The following is a 21,978-nucleotide window of genomic DNA, read 5'->3' on the forward strand; positions in this document are numbered from 1 at the left end:
CTCAAGAACTGTGCGGAGGCAGCCAGAAACCGAAGTCTGGTTGAATTAGGGAGGATTATTTCAAGGGAGACTACTGAGTACCCCTCAATCTAAAGAAAGCAAGATGGCAGCCTTAGGGCATTCACAAAGCCCAGAGGTAAGTTCACACGATAAACCACAGAGGGATTTGGGGATATAAATTAAGGTAAGAAATTCCAACTTTTCTGAATAACGGCACATCAAAATCTAAGTAGTCACAAGTTGAACTCTTGAAAGTCATTAAGCTGTCTGCCACTATAAAGAAATCTTCTCCTGAAAGGACTAACAGATCAATTGCTAACGGGACTGCTGAAAGCCAAAGCCACAATATTGGTGGGCATAGGTCAAGCACTTAAAAAGCTGTAGGAGCAACTGCCACCTGTACTAGGATAAGTTAATCACAGAATAGGTTAGTAGACACTAGGTCACCTACCAAACTCAAGAAAATTCCATACAATGAGGTATATTGCAAAACACCACAAAATCTCCAGCCCAACAGTACATCCCTCTTAGGTATTAATTTGGCTCCAAGAGACTGAAAGTTTAAAGAAACAGGATCCTCAAGTTTCAAGGAATTAAGCACATCACCTGCTTCCTTTATATCCCAGAAGCTGTAAATATCTACAAAAATGGCAAATCTTACTAAGACAGCTTGGAATTACAACAGCCATTATGGGGAATGTTCCAATTAGACAAGATTGCTCACTTAAGAAGTGCACTTAAAAATAAGGGTTCCCAAATCAAACAGAATGGGATACCCATTTTAATTGGCATGCAAAGCCTCCAAAAGTCTTTAAGATTCCAAAATAGCTTCATTGAAAGATTCATTTCAGAAGGCTAATGAAAAATTAAGGACACAAGAGTTACCTAAACTGAAGACTATAAGACTATCAATAGTGACTTTTATTGTCCTTTACCTCAGTACTCACAGCTGACTAATCCTCTATCTGAATTGCTTTTCCACTCTGAAGAAACTACACGACCATAAATAAATCAAATTGCTTATCTTACAAATGCCCCCATATCTACCCTTGAAGGGTGGCCCCCAAATGGGCCCCTCTCAGGGTTAACGGGACTCCAAGGGATTCTCCAGTAAACCACCACCAGTTATTCCCTTAAGCAGCAAACAGGAAGCTAAAGTTAAAATTATAAAAACCCTTGCCAAGTTCTTGCAGATACCAGAGTCACACTCTGTTTTAAATCCCACTTGCTCTGGAGCCGGTGGATGGGATTTTGAGAAAACTGGCAGATGCCAGAGAATTCTTACCAGAATCAGCTACTCGATCTGTCTGCAGTGCCCCGCTGAGACAGGAAGGGAAAAATCTCACGTTGTTCCTTCCTTTCCAGGACCCATTGGCTTCCCTTTGATCCTTTCTCTCCCAGGAACAGTTATTGCCTTCTGGTTTGTCTCATTTTGAGTTCTAAGAACTTGGCTTAGCAACCATCAGGCTGAAGGCCCTCAAAATATGGCCAGATGGAAATGTGAGTTGCACTCCATTTGCAGATAGTGACCGACCCATGGTTACCAGTGCTCAAGGGAAATGTCTAAGCCTTTCTTTTTTTGTCTATCCTTGGATGTGGCTCTGGATCTTGGGAGGGTAGTATCCTTTGCACATTCATTGGGGAAAACCTCTTGAGTCCAACAGGTTGTTCAATACTGCCAGGAACACGTACTGTTTGTCTCGGCTGAAACCTGACAAGCTGATTTGATAAAAAATTGTTTTTAAGTTGCTCTGCTGTGAGAAATTGGCCAGGTTAGAAGCTGACATTCAGAGCCTGATAGGAACTTTCTTTTTAGGTCTCCTCCTGTAAACTAAGTGAAACTGTGTATCCAGAAGGAAAGAAAAACCTTCTAAAACGAACAGCTCTAAATCTAGAACACATACATCTTTTTTATTTTCATCTTAGTTGAAGATCTTCTCTATAATCTAAAGAAACAAATTCAAAATGTAGTTGGATGGGTGGTCAAACCTTTGATGTCACACAGGTTGCAACCCAATACTCTGAGGAATTAAAAACTACTATCCTTGGCTCAGAACTTGAGTCTTTACAAGAACAGAAATGCAGCTGTAGAAACAATTCAAAGCCCATCCACTGTTTTTACTAATCCCCAAACCTCCCCTATGCCGGAAGATATTGTAAAATTCTGGATTTGGGAAACAAAAGTCCCTCTTGGAGGAATTAGCGTTCTTTCCCTGAGCCTTGAGATGTAAATATTCTACCCAGTCTTGTTTAGGAACTAATGTCCAGTTCTTTGAGAAGCAAATTTCAGCAGGGTAATTCTTACCATAAGGAGAAAAAAAAGTAAAAAGACTCTGGAAACTAGGCCAACAAAAAGATCTTTATAAAAACTTTAAAGCCATCTGAGCAGGTAACCTTAACTTACTCCATCTGCCAGAAACACAATTTGGTTCTGGCTGTTCTTTTATAAACTACTGAGTTTGTGTATTATACTCTCAAAATAGTCTCCTTCAATTTCCAAATTTACAGTGAAGCCTTCTTTTTAAAGATTTGAAAATGCTTGTGATTCTTCCCAAAATTCCAAGATAACAGAAGGAAAAAACAAGCCAATGTAGGCAGACTCCCCTCTAAAAGAAAATGTTTAGGGACTGCAAAATACATCCGGGGAATATAAAGGCTATGAAGGATGCCATGTTTCAGCACCAACCACACAACTCTGAAAGACGCATGAAGAGATCTTGGTAGTCTCACCAGTAAAACACAACATGCTTCTTCAAGGCTCAAAGTCATAAACTGCGCTTTGTCTACAATTCTAAACCGGCTCATGGAACAGTCACTTCTCCACCGTGAAGGAGTTGCCACACCTCTAAAAGGTCGGTCATGATCCCTAAGGTGGCCCTCCATCTCAGACAGTCTCGGATTTTACACTACAACTTAAATATACTCAACATAGTCCGGGAGAGATACAGGGAGGAAGGGGAAAGTTTACTCAGAGTCCGGGTTGGATGGAGAGTTACAGATCCTCGGAACAGGACCTAGGGCTGACGTGGCATTATGCTACTCAATGTCCTTGTGTTGCCGGCGAGGAAACTGAGGCCCAGAGAACTTCAGGAGGCCGCCAAAGGCCTTCCAGTAGCTAGTGCGGAAACTGAAGCCAAGCTGGGCTTGGGCGCATTCACCAGCAAGCTGGCTCCTTCCTCCTGACCAGAGCTTTTTCCTCTAAACTCGGGAGGACGACGGGTGGAAGAGGCCACCTGTGGGCTTGGACCAAACTCCCTCGCAGCCCTTCCGCCGTGGAACGCACGAGGGCACCCGCGTGGCCACCGACCGGACTGGGGCCCGCAAACGCGCGCCGCGTCAGAAGCCGGCCGGCACGCGCGCCTAGTAGCGCGGGCACCCCGGCTTCCGGCCACGTGGTTTCCATAGCAACGGCTGCGCAGGCTGCCGGGCCCCAGAGATGCTCCGGGGTCAGAGGTCATCTCTGTGGCAACGGAAACGTCCCGCGCTACGGCGGCCCGGACGGACCGCTTCCGTCGCAATGCGTAGCTACCCCCAGACGCTTCCAGGAAGGGCGCGCGCTGCGGTGGTCCCGGGGGCTCTGGCCGGGGGTCGCCTGCGTGCCCTCTCTCTTCAGGGCTGCATCAGGCAGACTCCGAGCCCGGCTCCGGCCAGACTCCCGAGGGACCCGACTCCGGGAGGCAGATCCGAGCCGCAGAGGTGTCCGGCTCGGGGTGGGCAGAAAACAGTTCACGACCCGCTCGCTGCCCCGGAAAGCGGGGGCGCTGCCCCAGTCGTGCCACCTGCCGGACTTGTCCCTGACTCTGACTCCGCGGCCCCAGCGGCCCGGCCCCTTCGTCTTTGACAGTGGCTCCCGAGGGAGGATGCTGAGTAGCTGAGTGTGGCTGTGGGAAGTGCAGGGAGCCACCAAGTTTGCAGATGACTGCTTTAACACGGAAAAGAGCAGAATAGTTAGCGAGAGGGCACCTCCTTTCCAAGCAAGTGGGACTCCAGGCTGTTCTGGTGCTGTCTCCTCAAGAACAAAACGTACCACTCAGGAGGGTCCCAGTGACCATCCTCAGAGAAAGGAGTTCAAAAATGAAAAGAGGAACAATTCACATTCACTAAACTGTTTTGCGAAAGGCTTTCCTTTTTAAGGAGAAGAACGTTAAAGATGAGAAAAGAAAATGAAAGGGGCTCCTGCAGAGAGAATTAAATGGGGCCCTGACACTTGCTTTTTCAAGGCCAAGAGGGCCAGAAAGGGTGAATGCGATTGGCTCTTAGTCTTGTGTGTTTGAGGAAGGCCTCAAATTTTGCGGTTTAGCATAAGGGCATGATAAAATGTGGGCCTAGGGAAAGTTTGCAAACCAAGTTTCAGGATGCCCTGCTATGGCAGATAAAGAGTGAAAAAACCACTAACAGCTTTTTTCCTCCTTTGTTTTATCATTTAGAAGCCACATTATTGGTTGGCACTGTTGGAAAGTATTCAGTGAACTTAACCAAGTAAATTGTATGATACTGGCAGTTAGAGTCCCACAGTTAACTTTCTCAGAGAACCCTGTTTTTCACTATGAATTCATTTAATAAACTGTCCTGAAAACCTGCCATTTGTCATAACCCAAGTTTTTGTCAGGGGACAATGGTAAAGGCAATTGTTAGGCGACTTTGTTGAATGGTGTTAATAGATTTGATAAACAAAAACTTCGCTGTTCCCTGTGAAACAGGTCTGCAGTATGCCTCGTTTTTGCTTTCATGTTTAGGAAGGCCCTAAGAATTCCTCCTTTCAACTTCCCTTCATCATCCTACCTTTTACTTATGGCCAAAGCAGAAAATTAGTTTGTACCAACTAGAGAAATAAACAGGGAAAACATCAAGTCATACTTGGTCCTTGGCTCTTAAAAACAGAATAGCAAAAAAGTTAGTGTATCTCTGGAGGCATATGGAGAAACTGAGAAGTCTCCCTCAGACAATTCCCTGCCCTTCTCAGTTCAACTCTTATAATTAAATCTGGTACATGGTACACAAACCAAAACCCAAGAAACACCACGCAGACTATGGCACTGTTCCTCCTGGAGGTGGTACTAAGTTGGGCTTAAAGGTTTTACTAAGAATATAGACACAATGCAATGTCTCATTTACAACTTAATAGAGGAGCTTCAAATAGACTGTTCAAACATCCCAACTGTTTCGCCTTAAGGCATAAGAAACTATTTTGAATAAATGCTTCCATTTTGAGAAATCCACATGATATTTATAGAAAGCTTATGAGTCAATTGAGTGAGTTATGATGCCAAGATGTGCAAAGGAGCAAAAACCTTGGTTGTTGTCCTTGTTACCACATGTATAAAAACACTTCACAAAAGCCCTCAGTGTTTGTGTTACGAAAATATGGAAGACTGGGTTTGAACATTTTGAAAGGCATGGTTCCGTGTGGGAAATGTGAAATATAGAATTAGCTTTAGCACCTTCTGAAAGCAACGCATCGTTTGAACGACTGTTCCCAGTTACAGATGCTGCCTAAGATGAGAACAGACTGGATATGGGTGCAACAAAGGGGATCTCCGTTATTAAAACCAAGTTTAGATTATCACGCATTGGGCTTCCCACTTGTTAGCTTGGCTATAAATTCAAACAAACATAACAAACATGACACAAAAACCTCCACACTCCCAACAAGTCAGTACTGGGAAGCCTACTAAAATTCCATCCTTTGGTTCATGAAGTGCTACTGCCTGCATAACTCATTTTGCTGCTTCAGTAGCTGAAGCTTCCTGGATGGAGTCCAAGGCCAACTCATATTACATGGGCTCCCACTCTGAAGGCAAGCACATTAGAAGCAGAAGGACCTTACACCTGTCTGGTGATCCAGCCTTGCAGTCTGAATTTGGCATCTCCATTTTATATATGTTCAGTGTTTAGAGTACAGCCCATTGGTGCCCAGCCGCAGCTCTTCAGGAACCCCTGATAAGTCAGCAGGTGGATGAGAAGGAGTGAGGAATGCTTACTCTTTTTTTTCTCCCTTTTCCTATTTTCTCATGGCTTTCTCAAAGCTATGACCACCCTAGATGTAAAGCAAGTAGCTTTAAAAGAGTAACATATATTTAAATGAGTAACAGTGGCATACCAGATGTTTTTGGAGCCTAAACCAGCTTAGTCAAAGGCAAAAGCAGAGCTGAAAGACACCTCCCCCCCAAAAAAGTAGGAACTAGAAAGTGACAATGAGTTCTACCAAGCCCTGTTTGTGTTATCTCAGTTACATGGCAAAGAGGGAGACTGAGTTCAGAAAAGGAAACTCTCCGGGCCACAAGTTTGTGGGATTTTCAAAATGAGCGCTGCAGAACTAGGTCTAGGGCATCCACCTCATACCCTCCTGGCCGCTAATACTGGTACTCAGTAAAATTGCATCAGATTACAATTTATCTTAAATCTCTGCTTTCCAAAATCCATCAAGCCATGGAAGTTTGTGTTGAGCAGCAGTACATATCTGAGGGTCTGTGACTTCCTTTGTTCATTGGCATGATATGACTAAAGAGACACCCATGAATTGACCTTAGTATTTATCTTTATCATGGACTTTTTTCCAACCATACTTATTTCCTTAGCAGCTGTCACTCAAAGTTCAGTGGCCTAGATTATTTCCCAAACTGGCCTGTGATATAGGTGGGTCAGTCCAGACTACCAGTACTGGTTTAAAGAAACAGATCAGGCCCTCCTCCAGGCAAAAGAAGTGCCTTGGACTCAGTAGTGCCTGTTTAATGATATTCCTAAAATACAGCCACCTTGCATGACTCATGCAGTGAAAGTTGAAGCAGGTAACATTTATTCTAAACATACAGCTATTGCTCTACTAGGAACATAGGGGGAAGAAGGACATTTAACTGTGTGTGTGTGTTCTCTGATAATAAATGCACTGTGAGACACTGGATGTTTTTATGAAGACAGTAAATTTACTTTCTAAGCTATTGCAATTTATTTTTAAAAGCATATATTGTGCAAATATATTCTTCATGCTCTTTCCCAGTTAAGTTTTACATAAAAACAACTGCCAAAAACAGCTATTTAATCAACACTTATTTAAACACTAAATAATAACTTTTGGGTAGATGAATAACTTTGCCCTTAAGTTCATGACTCTGTTATTTGCTTATTTCCACATCAACCTGATTATATAGCAGTGCTCTGAAATCCCTCTCAGGAACCCCTGACCAAATTGGCTGTACTTGTCGACAATTTAAAGAACTGGGAATGATTAGTAAATTATTTTATATCTTGCAAAGATTGGGAAGAAAAAAATAATCTAATAAGACGTATTTACACCAAATTCATGATCCTAGTACTGGTACTTGGATGTATTCTGCCAAGCTTCTTAGTTTGAAACCAGTTAATTATCCTCATTTTAGATTTAAGATAACATGATAGGTGGTAGTCAATCTGTTCTTTTTGGTTTTAACAGTTAAGAAGATTTTAGTCTTTGTTTTATTTTAATTACCCAACTAACTTCTTAGTTGTACTGCTATCTTGGGATCAGAAACATGCAAAGGATTTCAGGCTTCATGTTAACAGCAGGAGAATGGAATTTACCCACTACAATCCTGAAAGGGAATGGCTAAGTCTAGGTTTGATTAAAGCTTGGAAAGCAACACTTTTAGAAGGTGAGATAAACAGTGTGACATATTAATGTCCCATTTTTAAAATAATTTACAAAATGCTCCAACTCCCAGGTTGGAACTCTAACCCTGGCAATCCAAGATTTAAACTACCCTCTTAGAATAGTTGAAGATGTTGTTAGACACGGTTTGAGTTAACCCATCGATTCACACCCAAGTACTTTAGCATTCATAAGCTGCAAAATAAATTGCTCTAAAAATAAGTTGTCATTTGTTTGACACCTTCCAAAATGCCTCTGAAAGGAAAAAAATCTACTTTATTCCAGAGAGATTAAAGTGGGTGGGGTGGGGGAGTTGTAATAAAAGATCTTGAATCGTGTATGGGTGACAATTAGTGTTTCCAGTAAAACTGTTTACAAAAAAATTTATAAAAAGCAGTAAGGAAACTTACTGTTCCCTGCTGAATTATTTCCCAGTCTCAAGTACTATGGAGCGACTGACTTCAAGGTCCCTAAACGGCCAAGTCTCAAGAAATGCTTTTAGGGTATTCCCTTCTCAGAGGAAGCTAAATCTTTTCACAGGTAGGCACAAGGTTTCAAAACCCACTAAGTTTACTGTGTGAGAGAGCAACCCCTCCTTTCCCAACAGCAGCCCTTGGCCTGCCCCACTTTGGGAAGTCTTGCAAAAAGGGCCTTCAGGCCAACTTGTGGGATAGTCGTGTCGCAGATCTAGGTATGACCGAGACATCAGCAAGTGTTGGCTTTGATGAAGGGTTGGGGTACACCTCACAGACGAATTGGAAATGTGGTTGGTAAGGCGACAACACTGCTTTCTCCTTGGGTAATTCTCAGGATGGTGGTATCATTTCAGAGTTGCTAAACGCTAAGGAGTTAAGAGAGAGAACGGTAAAAAGGCCAGGGGACGGGGTTGGGGACGGGGATGGGGCCGGGGGCGGGGCGGGGGCCAGCAGAGGGGGACACGGAGAAAGCGGGTAGAGCTGGAGCACAGGGGTGAGAACTCCGGGACGGAGGCACAGAGCCCACTGCAGCAGCGCGCCCGCGGGGAACCAGAGGCTACTCCCAGAGCCTCAACAGCCAGCCAGACGTCCCAGCTGAAGGCAAGTGCCCAGGCGGCCGCCAGCACGCGAGCATCTACCCTTTTGGACGGTCTAACAACTCGCAGTTTCCTTCTGCCGCAGCAGCGGGGACCGCACAGGGTGCTCAGCCTCCACACCCACCGCCTCCATCCCCGCCCACCCACTCCTCCTCCTCCTCCTCCTCTTCCTCCTCCTCTTCTCGCCCCCCTGCACCCGCAGGCGGCAGCTCCCCAGGAGCGCGCCGCCCAACTACGCTGCGTTAGCAAGCTTCGGAGGCAGGGAGGCAGCAGCCACTTGCTGCCCGGCCTCTGGGGCTCCGGGTGCCAGCGCGGCCCCCGGCGGCGCTTGGGGTGTCAGGGCGCCCGCGGGGAGCCATGATCTACTACACCGCAGTGCCAGCGTCAGGAGCCTCCGGCGCCCGGGCAGCCACTGCAGGACGGCCAGGGCCCCGCCCCCGCCCTCAACACGGCTCCAGACACAAACACCCGGCCCGGGGCCCTCCCCGGCCTGAACCGAACTGGGGGACACCACACACCCCCGCTGCCAGCACGCGTGGCTCCAGGACACGCCGCGCCCAGCCTCCTCGCTGGCGCGCCGCCGCCACCACGCAGCCCTCCGGCCTGGCCTGCCGGGGTTGTTCTGCCACAGCTCCGCGGCCGCCCCCAAACGCCTCAGACTGGGATACCGGGAAGTGAACCTCGGGGACCCGACTCCCCGAAATACCTGCATTTGCATTTCTTATGTAATGTACTGCAAGTTTCCCGGTTGGAGCCTTTGGGAATGGGGGCGCATGATCACCTGGAGGCTGAAGCACGGACCCAGGGCCAGGCTCATCCCACCCGTGGGTCCCAGACGCCTCACTAGGACACTGCTTTTTGAAAGGAAGGTTTAAATTACATATATTAGAGAGACCGGGCTCGTCTTCTCGGTCTGGGGTTCTCTCCCGGCATGAGCCCTGCTCAAGTATTCCCAGTGGCAGGAGGTGTCGGAGGCAGACGGGGGAAGGAGTTAATACTCCGGCACCGAGAGCTAGACGGGGGCGGGAGGCGGGGGCTGACGGAGGAGCGGGGCCGCGAGGGAGGGGGCCTCTTTTACTTTGGCAAAGGTGGCAAATATTGTGCAAGCTAATCAAAAAGTCTAGAGCGGGTTCCCGGCACCGAGCCGCGTCCCCGAACCTGCAGCAGAAGTCAGGAGAGCTCGCGGTTCTTTCTCCTGGCAACTACCGAAGCTTCAGCTGCCTCGGGCCAAATCTTAAGACATAGCCCTTCAATATTCCACCAAACATCGGCAACCAAACACATTTTAAAAAAAGAAAGAAAGAAAGAAAGTTTCCTCCTCCCTCCTAGTGATGGATTGTGTCACAGCCAAAAGCTGCCGATAATGATTTTCGGGCTCACGGACACGGATCCAGCTGTTACTTGTTTATCCATGCAACACCTCCATACATAACACCGTCCTGGGCCTTTTCTGCTTCCCCTGCCTTCCTGCATAGCAGAACTGCAGATCTAGCTCAGTGAGCAACAGACAGGTTATTATGAGGAAAAACATAACATGATGCTTGTTTCGCTTACCAGTTGGGTTCTTGTTTTTCTTAAGACTCTTGCCACAAAGACACTGCAGCATATGCGTTCCTTTGCTGAAAATGTTCCAAAGAAACCACATTGATTTGGGCGAAAAGCAATCCAGCAGCTTAGACACCCTGAGAAAAAAGAGATCCTTGTGGTTGCATAATAATAATTTGAAATCAGTTCTCCTGAAGAGGGGCACCGGTTTTACCATAGGAAAAACGATAATATTCCGGATCTTCTCCCAGTGTTTTCCCCTCACGTGGTATATTTCTTTGAGACTTCTCAGTGATTGTTTTTTTTCGGCCAGGGTGAATGATTTATCCCCTCGATCACCACTGGATTATTACCAAATGGTTGGCAAAAAAATCCTTTTTCAGCATGAAGCCAAACAAAAAAGCAAAGAAATCCCAACTGAGACCAGAACTAATCAGGGAGAGCAGTAATGCACAAAAGATCCCCAAAGAGAAAATCATAGCCTTTTACTTGCTGGCTATGAGGATGGGTGGGTCTGCAGAAGGCAAAGCAGGATTCATCTCACTGAGAGAGGACTGCCATTGTGTAGTCCCTAGGAGAGAAGGAGAAAAAAAAAGGGGGGGGGGAGAAAGAAAGAAAGAAAAAAAGAAAGAAAAGAAAAGAAAAGAAAAAATCCACCAGCACACACACTCACACACCAATGCCACCTCCGAGTCTGACAGCCGAAGACAGAGCCTCCCTTCTCCCAGTGTCGATTTAAAAAAAAAAAAAATCAATCGCCAGTGCTCAGTGGGATCAGATTGAACCTGCAGTTCTCAATCACCACGAAGAAAAGATGCAAATCTAGGTGCCCCCTCCCCTGGTCAGGCCGGTAGTAGGTAGAGAGCGCCACAGATCCCCTGCCTCCTTCCTCTCACTCTCCCAGTTTCCAACAACGGTGAGCATGAGGAAAATCTCCCCTCCGGATTCCTCGCCCAGCCTCGGATGTGAGTTACAGGCATTAGAGGGAGGAGGAGGAGGAGTTGAAGTTTGCATTGAAAAGACTGGCTTTCCATGACGTAGCCACGTGCTTTCAGACCCGTCACCAGTGAGATGCTTCAACCCGCCCGGGGAGGGCAGTGTCACTGCAGTCTCTCCGCTAGTTCCCCTCTCGAAGTCGTCCAACCGCCTGCACCCAGCCCCAGCCCCAACATGCGACCCTCTCCCTCCTCTGCCCATCTTGAGTACGCTTGCTACTTGCTCTTGGAGCCAGCTAACGGAGCCTTCTCCTAAAAGTGAATTGTGAAAAGGAAAATTAACTGTAATTAGTAAACCTCAGGAAATACATGGGGGTGGGGGGAAGGCAGGGCTTAAATAGAAACAGTTTAGTACCACTCCTCAGCCAAAATTAGCTCCGCCTTACATTTTCAAAAGCAGTATCTAAAGCATCTAAAATATTAAGGAAAACTCAAGTTCCTTTAGTTCCTATAATTTGACTCCTACTTAAAGGCTGTTTGAAAAATATAAACTAGGCATATGACAAATATGTACTTACAGAAACCGCCTGTGAAAAAGGCAACCACTAAAATCAGGGTGACAAACTGTCTTTTGCTCAGGAGGGGCATATGTAAATAACAAAATTTATGCCTTTTCTAGGCAGACAACCCATTATCTTCAAAATTTTTTTGGTACTGAAAGCTCTCTGCTTGAATCACACATTATTTCATCGCTTGTTTCTGCACCCATTAATTGAACTAACATTAAATTCACCGTCGTTCACTGATCTACGTTAATATACTACCTTGTCACCTGCCACCACGCTCTAACCTAACAAAATGAGCAAATTTTCTCTTTCATCAAGATATAACCCAGCTTCCAAATTTCCCAGAAAATCAAAAGATTTAGGACAGAGCTTTTGATTTCTTTTATCTTATTTAGGAAAAAAATACCAGGTCCAGAATAGTACAAACTATTACAAACAATAATATAACAAGCTCCAGTGTACACACTAGCCAAAATTAATAAATGTTAGCATTTCATATTTGTGAGCTGAGCATTTTAGAAAGTTAAAATTGACCACTCTCACTGTTGTTAGGCAAATGAATTAAAGTTATGCCAGCTTATTTCCACTTTTATAGGAAAACTGACATAAAACTTTAAATTTTAGAAAATATATTTAGAAGCTCTGTCTTAATTTCAAAAACTTAAAACTACGCCTCCATTGCATGGGCTATCAAACTATCTTCTAAACAAATAGATGTAGATTTCTGTTGAGGATTGATAGAAGAAACTGATTTTTAAAGAAAATTAACTCCTTGATTATCAGTCATCAAAAATGAAAATGTAATAGACAATTTTCTCTCTGCTAGTGTTTTCTAATATTTAGGGGGATTTTTGATGCCAAAATTTGTATCCAATATCCTGAACCCTTTTGGGAAATGTTAGTTGATTTTAGGCAAGATAAGAAAGGAATTTCAAACAAGTAAATTTTTTTGAAGTTAAGAAAATTGAAAGTTAAGTAGTGGTGTCCTTGATGTGCCTAAGGAACCAATCACATGATACAGCTTAAAGAGATTACTAAGATTAATAGCAGTCTAAATAAAGTTTGGGAAGCAAGGAAAGAGAAAATTCTAAGTCCATGAATTTCACGCCAAATGACTCAGAATCAGGCTGGAAAAAACTTGAAGAACAGAATTATTTTTTGAAAGAGGGAATATGGAATAGCATCGCCAAATAATTAGGGAAGAATTTGTGATCTCAATTAATCAGGGACACATACTACATGCTGCTTCTATGAAATTCTGGTGTCCTGTCAAGGGTTCCAGAATATCCTGATATATTACCACTGGACACATTCCAGAGAAACAGTTGTGTAAAAAATATTTTCCATCAAGGTCTTCTGAACTCACACCGCTCTTAGATTCTGTAAAAGCTTGCTGAGTTCCCTGGGGTATTTCACAAGTAGAGTAAAATTTGGGGAGATGTTCTGGAATTACTGGCTCTTTTCGTGCGCTGAGTGTGTGTAGAGAGAGTATTTCTCAAACCAGCTCCTCTTGCATTTCCAAATTAGACTTCTCTACATTGTGACAGTGAATTTAATCCCTATTAAAGTAAAGAATGACTGCCAGAAGCCTACGGTTTGTTTTGTTATGTATTGATGGAAAACTTACTACTTCTTTGTCCTGTGACCTTAGGAACAACATAAAAGGTAATTAACTGTGACTGCTATTTATTGCGAATCTATTATACCAGGCACTGTGTTAGTCACTTCTTTTCTTTTATGCTATTAAAAGAAAGGAAAAATCTTTCGTCACAATGAATGAAATTTCTACAGTTTTTTCTATATTTATCAACACATTATTTGCATTATGTAGGCTATTGGTCACATTATTAAACAAACAAACAAAAACCAAATACTTTTATCTGAAAAAGATGACCCAACACTGATTCAAGTCACTTTTGGTCCAAGGGACTTGCAATTTCTAATGAGCTCTAAGGGACCCAATTTAATTTTTCAACCAATTATTTATTCAGCATTTACCCTGGGAAACTAACTGTACAAGACACCATGTTGCGTGCTAATTCATAAAATTAAGCCAGATTTCCAGTTACACAATAAAGAAGACCAAGGGTGGTCTGCCTAGTTTAGGGACGATGCAAAGATACGTACACTGACCTGAGTTCAGACCCTTATTTAAATTTTGTTTTGGAAGACATAAAAATCTTTACTTACCCTTTGCCATGCTACATTTAAATCAATATTAGATGACAAAAAAGGAAATTATTAGAAAGTAAATGCAAGCTTTAGAATGAAAGAAAATAAAGAAAACCTCATGGTAACTGTAAGACAGTAAAATCTGTAGTATATATCTTAAGAAAAAATCTTAAGATGATGTTGTTATGAGTAAAATAAACCCAGTACTCATAATCAAGCTCATTTAGAAATTAAATTTACCTTCAGCATATTATAGTAAGCAAATCTAAAAGTAAGTGTAAAGACCAGAACACAAAAATATACATTTTCTTTTAATATAGGACATACAAACCTTCATGAGATTAGTCATCAAAAATCTTTGTGACTATCTTAACATGATTTTTCTAATTGTTCCCAGATTACTCTTCTATTTCATTCTTTCTTTTAGCAATAAGGCCCCACCCCAACACATTTTTGGAAGGGCACAAGGGTATCCAGATAGAGAATATAATATATAATAACTACGGTCATGTGACTAGACTCTGACCAAAGAAATGTGAGCAGAAGTGCTTTGTTCAACTTCCTGGTCACATTCTCCAAAGGAAGCTGCTTGCCCTCCATTTCTCTCATTTTTCCTTCCTGTGAGCTGAAAGTAATTGCGTGAGCAGTTTTGACAGCATGGATAGGAATGCACTCCAGGAATGGAGCGCCAAGATAAAGGCAACCTATGACCTTGGACAGAGCAGCCAACCCATCCCCAGCTGCCCACCTGCCTCTGTACTGTTGGATAACAGAAAAGGAATTTTTATTTTGTTTGATTTACTGTATTTTTGTGTGAATTTGTTACAGCAGCTTATCGTCTCTACTATCTTATAGAATGGTCTGGTGTTAATAACAACACACTTATATATTTGGGTCATTTACTTATGTTAAAAGGGTTAAGAACATACGTACATCACATATAACCTATGGATTTATTTGCAGTATGCCGCTCTCCTTTCCAAGCACTGTAGCAGCTACTTACCTCTTTGCTACCTCTTACAAGCCACTCTTGCTCACCCTCACCACCAGCGCAAACATCTCATTGTCAGATCTTTGTCTCCTCTGCCCTGCCTCTGCCCATCAGATGTAACCAATGACAGTATGGAGCTTATGACCATGACCATAAAGGAAAAGAAAGTTAGAGGATAAAGTGATTAGAAGAAAGAGTTGGTCAAAAAGAGAAAAAGCAGCCCAATGTATATGCAAAGATCTCAGTGTCTGTATGGACCTTGAAAATGCTTTTCCGAAAAGATGGTGCCTTTTGTGGTTTGCACACGGATTCTTTCTCTATTGTTGGTGTTAACAATTATTACCACTTTTTAGGGAATAATTCTCAATGTCACATCACTGAACTACTCAGTAGTTCCACTTTCCTCCTCTCCCTGTGTTCCTCCATTGGCTCATGGCATAGAAAACCTCTGCTCCTCCCTCCTGTAGGGAATGGTCTGGAAAGGTAACTCCCGTCCTTCTCCCTGCCACCTCTCAATTTCTCAGTGGTGATGGAACGACTTAAGTGGCCCAGACTTCTCTGTCTCTGGATCTGCCTGCCTGCAAAACGTTTTCAGAGTCCTCTACTTCAGCTTCCCTCTGCAGGAAACATTAGGTCAACTTCGAAGCCCACAGCCTGTCTCCTGGGAGCAGGTCTGGAGACTAATCTGTCTCTGAACTCTATTTGGAGGCTTGTAACAGACATCCTCAGTGCCCCACAAATAATCGTTTCATCCTATGTATCAGGGTTCTCTGGTTGACTTCCACCTTCTGGTATCTCGATCTCTGAACCTGAGGAATTTTTTCCAAACCAAGAAGTCCCCTCTGCCCAGGCACTCACAGAAACATCTCAGAATTAGCCGTCCCTAGGAGAATTCTCTGTGCCTAAATACCCAGCGCCCGTGACCATTGGGAGGGTTAATGCTGTGCTTTACTTTTTTTTCCAGACTCTTCCTATGGGATTAAGACAGTCTCCCACAGGGATAGTTGGCTTAGCAGGCTATTGGCCCTCTCTCCTTCCTTACATCATCCATCCCTTGCTTATCTGTTTCTAGAATCTTCATACTCCGTGGAAACTCAAACCAAGACAGGGTTGAAGAGGGAAGACAGTGGTCCTGGGTAAATGCACTCACTGTCCAGATCCAAACTCTTCCTTGAGTGGTCACTGCAATATTCAGACGTGGGGGAAGGAGTTAGAGAAACCAATTCTTGTCCACAGGTTAAACTTCATTCCCTGAAACAACCTTATCAGTAATAAGACTAGCATTTTTTTATTTCCATCTTTCTAACTTGATGGCCAAGTTTCTTAACTGAACCCAAACTCAGATGTGGAGGGAAGAAGAAGAATTAATTATCACCTCTTAAGACCTCCAAATACTAAATGTTCCTGTTATGTTGGAGAATAATAATAAGACAGTGAGGAACCTGCCAAGAAATACAGGCAAAAATCCCCTGAGTTCTCAGAAATGTGAGTTTCTCTTGGCAAAATGCCATGAGCCTTCATTTCTCACCTAAAGGAACTTTATCTCAGCCTGTATAGATATGCCTGACAGTAAAGCCCCGATTTCCCGTACAGCCCAGTAAGAGCCCAGAGGACCCTCCTTTGCGTCCCCTGAGGAAGGTGGGAGTTAATCTTATATAAACAGGATTGGCCTTAAACAATTTGAGGACCTGTGCAGCTTGGTCCATTGTATCAAAGTTTCTGGACTTTTATAACCCATGCTTTCCATTATTACAAGTATTAAACCTTCTCTAATATGATTTAAATTCAGCATGAATTAAAACATCTATACTAAAACCAAATCAAAGCAATGGTAACTTTTTACAACTCATAACAACACTCTACTCTCTCCCCACTGACCCAAAATTGTCTTATGCCTTCTTCTAAGGAAGTATGCTCTTCATTGAAAACCATTGTCATCTATAATTTGAAGTGTTCTAAGAGGAGACTACATCTTCTATACCTGGAATCTGGTCCTTAATTTCTATAACTATTGAATACGATGACTGTGACTACATCATTCTAAATTTACAGGAGAAATGTTTCCCCTAAACTTTCTCAGTTTGGGGAAAGATTTGTATATTTCAAAATTCAGAATATTATTCGCCCTGGACAATAGTTCACTTTATAAAACTTGGATAACAGTGGAACAAGAATAACAGTACTGAATTCATGGCTGAAAAGAAAAGGTAAATCCCTGTATGATGAATTCCGAGCAACTCTGCAGCACCAGTGACCCAAGCTGTTCCAAGCTTGCCTGGAAAAGTGAGGAATGCATTCTCCAAAATATCCTTTCTGTGTGGCTCCAGGTTAGTTCCCTCCAATTAGAGGTCCTCAAATGGGATTTGGAAAGCGGAAGAGAAGAGTTTTTTTTTTTCCTCTGAAGGCATTTGCCAGTCAATGTGAGATTCACTATGGTGCATCCTTGAGAATCATAGCTTTCCTAAGAATCATGGCAGCATCCCAATCAACTCTTAAGGGCGCTCACTTTCAGTGTTTCTAGCTGAGATCACGGATGATAGTTGACCTGACTTTCATTCCCAGCTTTTTCAGTAGTTTTAAGTCCCCAGTTTCCATATTAAAACACTTTTAGTTTTCCTGACTGATCTTGGGTAGATATACTGTTTTCTCTGCCTAGATTCCAAGCCATTAGAGGTACCCAGGTCCCAGGTACCTCGCTGATAAAGAATTCCTTTTGAGTTTGTGATGGCGAACTTGACACCTAAACATCTGACATTACAATGAGATCTTCAATCCAGTATCCACATGTTTCATCCCCCATTCTTAAACATGTGAACAGTATTTCCTCCTATAAATGATTGTTGACCATCCCACTCAAATGGACTTCCAACAGGCCACTTTTAGAGAAAATCAAGTTGAAATTGCAGGACTTTTTACTTTGAATTGAATAAAAATGACTTGGTTGGGCTTGTTTCTTATATTTCCTCAAAATCAAATTTTACAAACTCAAATCCAATTCTCACATAAGCAAGTATATGGAATTGTTTTACTTGTAAACCCAAATTTCCTGACATTAAGTTAAAATGTGTCATTCATAAAGCAATTCATCAAAATTAATGTGAAAATTGCAACTCAAAAAACTGTGTCACATATTCTAACATTTAGGTTACAAAGTAAATGAAGGAAAATGCCAACTCAGAGAGAATTTACATTCCGAAAAATAAATGGCACAAGTCTGCTGGTCCATAAATTTCCAGAGGTCAAAAAGTAAGGCTCTTGAACTCAAGACAGCACCTTAATAATAATCTCAGATGTATACTTGTCTAATAATTCATGTCCTGAACCCATAATTTCCACATAAACTTAGATTCTGAAAGTTATATTGAAAAAAGTCCCATTTCTTTGTTCACATCAACAGATAATCTCATGAACATTTACAATACTGTAGATTTATGTGCACATAATTGAATTGCTGTCCATGCACGTGTGAAAATGTTTAAAACAATTTGTTTGAACACTGATTTTATTTAATATAATATTGCTTTCTGGACAATAATGCATTTCACTTTATTACTTGCTTGAATGAGATAAATACTAGAATACACACATATGTATAACAGCTCAAGATAATTACTATCTAACATTACTTTGTTTTTTAAAAATAAACATGGCAATAAACAATACGTAAGTAATTAGTCAAACAGATCAAGGCCAATATTTTGGGCTATATTTAAGGATTTTATAATTTGGATAAAAATGGAATAGAAATATACAAAAATTACCTTGTAACTTCAATATCAACCTCCTCTTAATCAGCAGATGTTTTTCAAGCTCTGATACATATTGGGATGTTTTTGTTTGTTTGTTTGTTTTTAACTTCTCAAATAAGCACATGTTTTTTCTAGGCATTCCCAATATTTTTGTTTTAAAATTCCATTAGCAAATTGAGCCTGATATTATTCCATTAAGACAATATTTTTAAGTAAGATTTTCAAATATGTTCAGGTAGTGGAAGGCAGAAAGTCATGATACTCAACTCAGAGCCATATGAAATATTGTTGTAGTAAATGTCAAGTTACTAAATATACTTTTCTGGTAATATGTATACCATCTTTATTAGATTACACTGTGAACAATAGCAGTGGGCACTGAAATCTCAAGTTGAATCTGGGAGAAAGAATAAAATTGAAAAACAAAATCCATCAACAATGTTTCTGTTTTATTTCCTACACTACCAGAAAAAAGACCACTGCTTTGCAGCAAAACACGGTTGTTTTATCCCTGAACAGTGGAAGTTCCAAGGCAGCTAACCATGGGGGTGTGAGTCAGGACTAAAGAACAACGGCCCATTCAATAGCCAGAGAACTATATTCAATGGTTTCTAGCAACCTGTAATGAAAAAGAATAATAAAAAGAAAAAAAAAGTCTCAGGCCACATCTGGAAAAAAATTTTAAAGATAAAAAGTAAAATAAAATGCATGCTGCACTCCATTTGTCAAGCCAGTACCCTAGGAGTCAGCCTAGACCAGGAAGGGCATATTCTAATGGGTTCACCCCAAAGAGCTGCCTTTTTCTCATTTGCCCTCCAGAGATAATGCCTTTTTCTGATTGGTCAGGCCAGAGGGCACACTTTTTCGGATTGGTCAGCCTAGAAGGGGTCCCTTTTTCTGATTGGTCCATGTAGAGGAGACCTTTTGTCTTAATTTTCTCCGAGCACTGAATGCATGGCTTTCCTGCCTGTGTACCTACAAGACTGAGGAGACCCATAACAAGTGCCCGTGAGACCAAGGAGATCCATCTCTAGAAAAGAGAGTATAAAGACAGATAAGATTGATTAAAGATAATAGGGGAGGGTATAGCTCAAGTGGAAGAGTACATGCTTAGCATACACTAGGTCCTGGGTTCAATCCCCAGTACCTCCAGTAAAAAATAATTTATATAGATAAACTTAATTATCTCCCCCTGCAAAAAAATTTTTTTAGAAAGATAGACTCACATTCAAAAGGAATTATAAGTTTTGAACACAGTACAAAGTTTGACATTTACATTATGGCTTATATTCCACTTGTATCTAATTGGTTAGCCCAGAGGAAAATGTGTCCAATGATACTCTAAATAAATAATCTGTCCTTCCTTAAAACCTGAGTGCTCATCACTAAACAGATTTCTTCCTCCCAGAATCCATTCTCAAGCACCACGTCTCTCCAACCTATTAAATGTCCATCTCTGCATATGAAGAATATTTATCATAAACATGCAAAAGTCAGCACTGAATGGCATTCAACCCAAAGCAGAGTAGACCACTGGTCTGAATCTAATGTATTTGAGGATTAATAGTTCTGTTTATTTGAAAAATATTTGCAAATCTATATCATGCACGCCTGCTGGATTTTTACTCTGGCATGTAGCCAGCCAATTCATTAGAAATTTGGCCAGCCTCTAGAAGTGTTAGAAAAATTTGAGTCTCTAGAGGATTTCAGCTTTGTCTACGTGAGACCAACTAATGGTAGTTTAAAAATTCAGACCATCTACATTATTAATTCTCTCTCTTGCTCACCTCTCTTATTCCTCTCTCATCCTCTCCCTCTAACATGTAACTTGCATGAACATATACAAAACACAAATCTGCGAACTTAATTTTTCCAAAATTGACCATTCATTTTTGTCATATTCAAAAAAGAATGAAGAGACATGGTGCTGCCTGCCAAAAGGGCTTTTGTGGGTGTTTCTTTAAAAACACTGGCTTTGGGAACCTAAGCACATGGTACAGGTTTGGACTACTTCCAGAAAACGGGGCTGAGTGAAATCCTATGAGGTTTTGCTTTTAAATAGTTTTTCAAGGCCAGCACCTCCTCTTCCTCTCCACCACCTCCATCCACATTGGAATCACAGAAAACGGACAAGTTAACCAGCGAGCCATGAGCAAAAGATTTCCTTAACCCTTTGCACTGTCCAATGTCGTATTTGTATACCTAAAATTAGACGGATTTGTGGGAAAACATCAAGTGTATTTTCATTTTAAGCTATTCTTCACAATAACTTACAAGCACTATCTTTTAATTATCCATCTATCATTTTAATTATTTTTCTGTCTTTAATTCTTGTATTATTTTCTTTTATAATTACTCTCATTTGAAAGTGTTGTGCACTGAGAATATCTGCAGAGACTTCCATAGGGTCTGACACATGATCAGTTTTTACTCTGGATTTTTCCCTTTCTCTTTGGTGATCTGCACTCTCTCCAAGACGTCCTTATGAGTGGATTTATCTTAACTGAACCTATATTCTAAGCAGTGGAGGCTCTTTTTCAATTGCAAAATGCTCATTTATTCTCTCTTCAGATATTTATTCTTTGTTGCTCTCTTCATTCTCTTTTCCTGGAAATTCTAATACAGAAATACTGATTCCTTATTATGTTACGTCTTGGGTCCATGACTTCTTGCTCACGCTTGATACAAGCTGTGCTTTTGTTTCTCTGCTTAAGCAATTATGCATACTCACATGAAAGTCTCTGTCAGATTGTTCTAGGAAGTAAGTGCAGTTCTTGGATTGAATTCACATTCTCATTGTTGATTTTCTTAGTGCTGTTTCTTAGCATGATTCAAATTCATGTTGGAATTTTGGCTTTTAGAAGGTGAGCAGGAAGATTTCTGTTTGGATTTTTGTTTCTCTCTCTTTCCTGTTCTCCCTCACTCTGCTCTAATGGTTGCCTCCATCCAGCAGTTTCCAGGACCACAGTCCAGACCAGAACTGGTGGCAACGTTGGTACTCACAGCTTCAATGATACTCAGGATACTGTACATTTAATCCCCAAGGCAATACTTGACTATGCCATACCTGATTTCATCATCTTTCCCTAATCTCACGTCCCACGTCCCAGGGGATAACAAGAACCATTGAGTTTCAGAGTCTATTGACAGACAGAGGGTTCCATCCCAGCTCCTGGCCTCCAGACCACATTACTTCTTAAGAATGAATCTCCCTGCTACTTCCTCCCTGACAGCCTCGCTGTGGCTTCAGCTTCCACCTCTGCTGAAGGTTTCTCTTCTATTTCTGGTCTGTGAAAATATTCGCCTTGATTTTTTGACCCTAGA

The 21,978-nt window shown here is 42.0% G+C and overlaps 1 protein-coding gene across 2 annotated transcripts in view; it reads right to left on the minus strand.

The window, feature by feature from the left end:
• Positions 1-12,406, minus strand: part of FGF14 (fibroblast growth factor 14) — a 534,936-nt gene extending 522,530 nt beyond the window's left edge. The window contains exons 1-2 of one of the 2 annotated variants that reach the window (XM_074378490.1): positions 10,919-12,399; positions 10,251-10,378 (exon numbers count right to left, since the gene is read on the minus strand). In XM_074378490.1, the coding sequence (XP_074234591.1) occupies positions 10,251-10,341 (91 nt within the window). In that variant the 5' untranslated portion in view covers positions 10,342-10,378; positions 10,919-12,399. Of the gene's footprint in view, positions 1-10,250 lie in introns of both variants that reach the window. The other variant, XM_010958013.3, reaches the window with a different exon arrangement.
• Positions 12,407-21,978: the final 9,572 nt, after the last annotated feature.

The sequence above is a fragment of the Camelus bactrianus genome, chromosome 14, assembly GCF_048773025.1.
Source record: "Camelus bactrianus isolate YW-2024 breed Bactrian camel chromosome 14, ASM4877302v1, whole genome shotgun sequence".
In the NCBI taxonomy this organism is placed as follows: Eukaryota; Metazoa; Chordata; class Mammalia; order Artiodactyla; family Camelidae; genus Camelus; species Camelus bactrianus.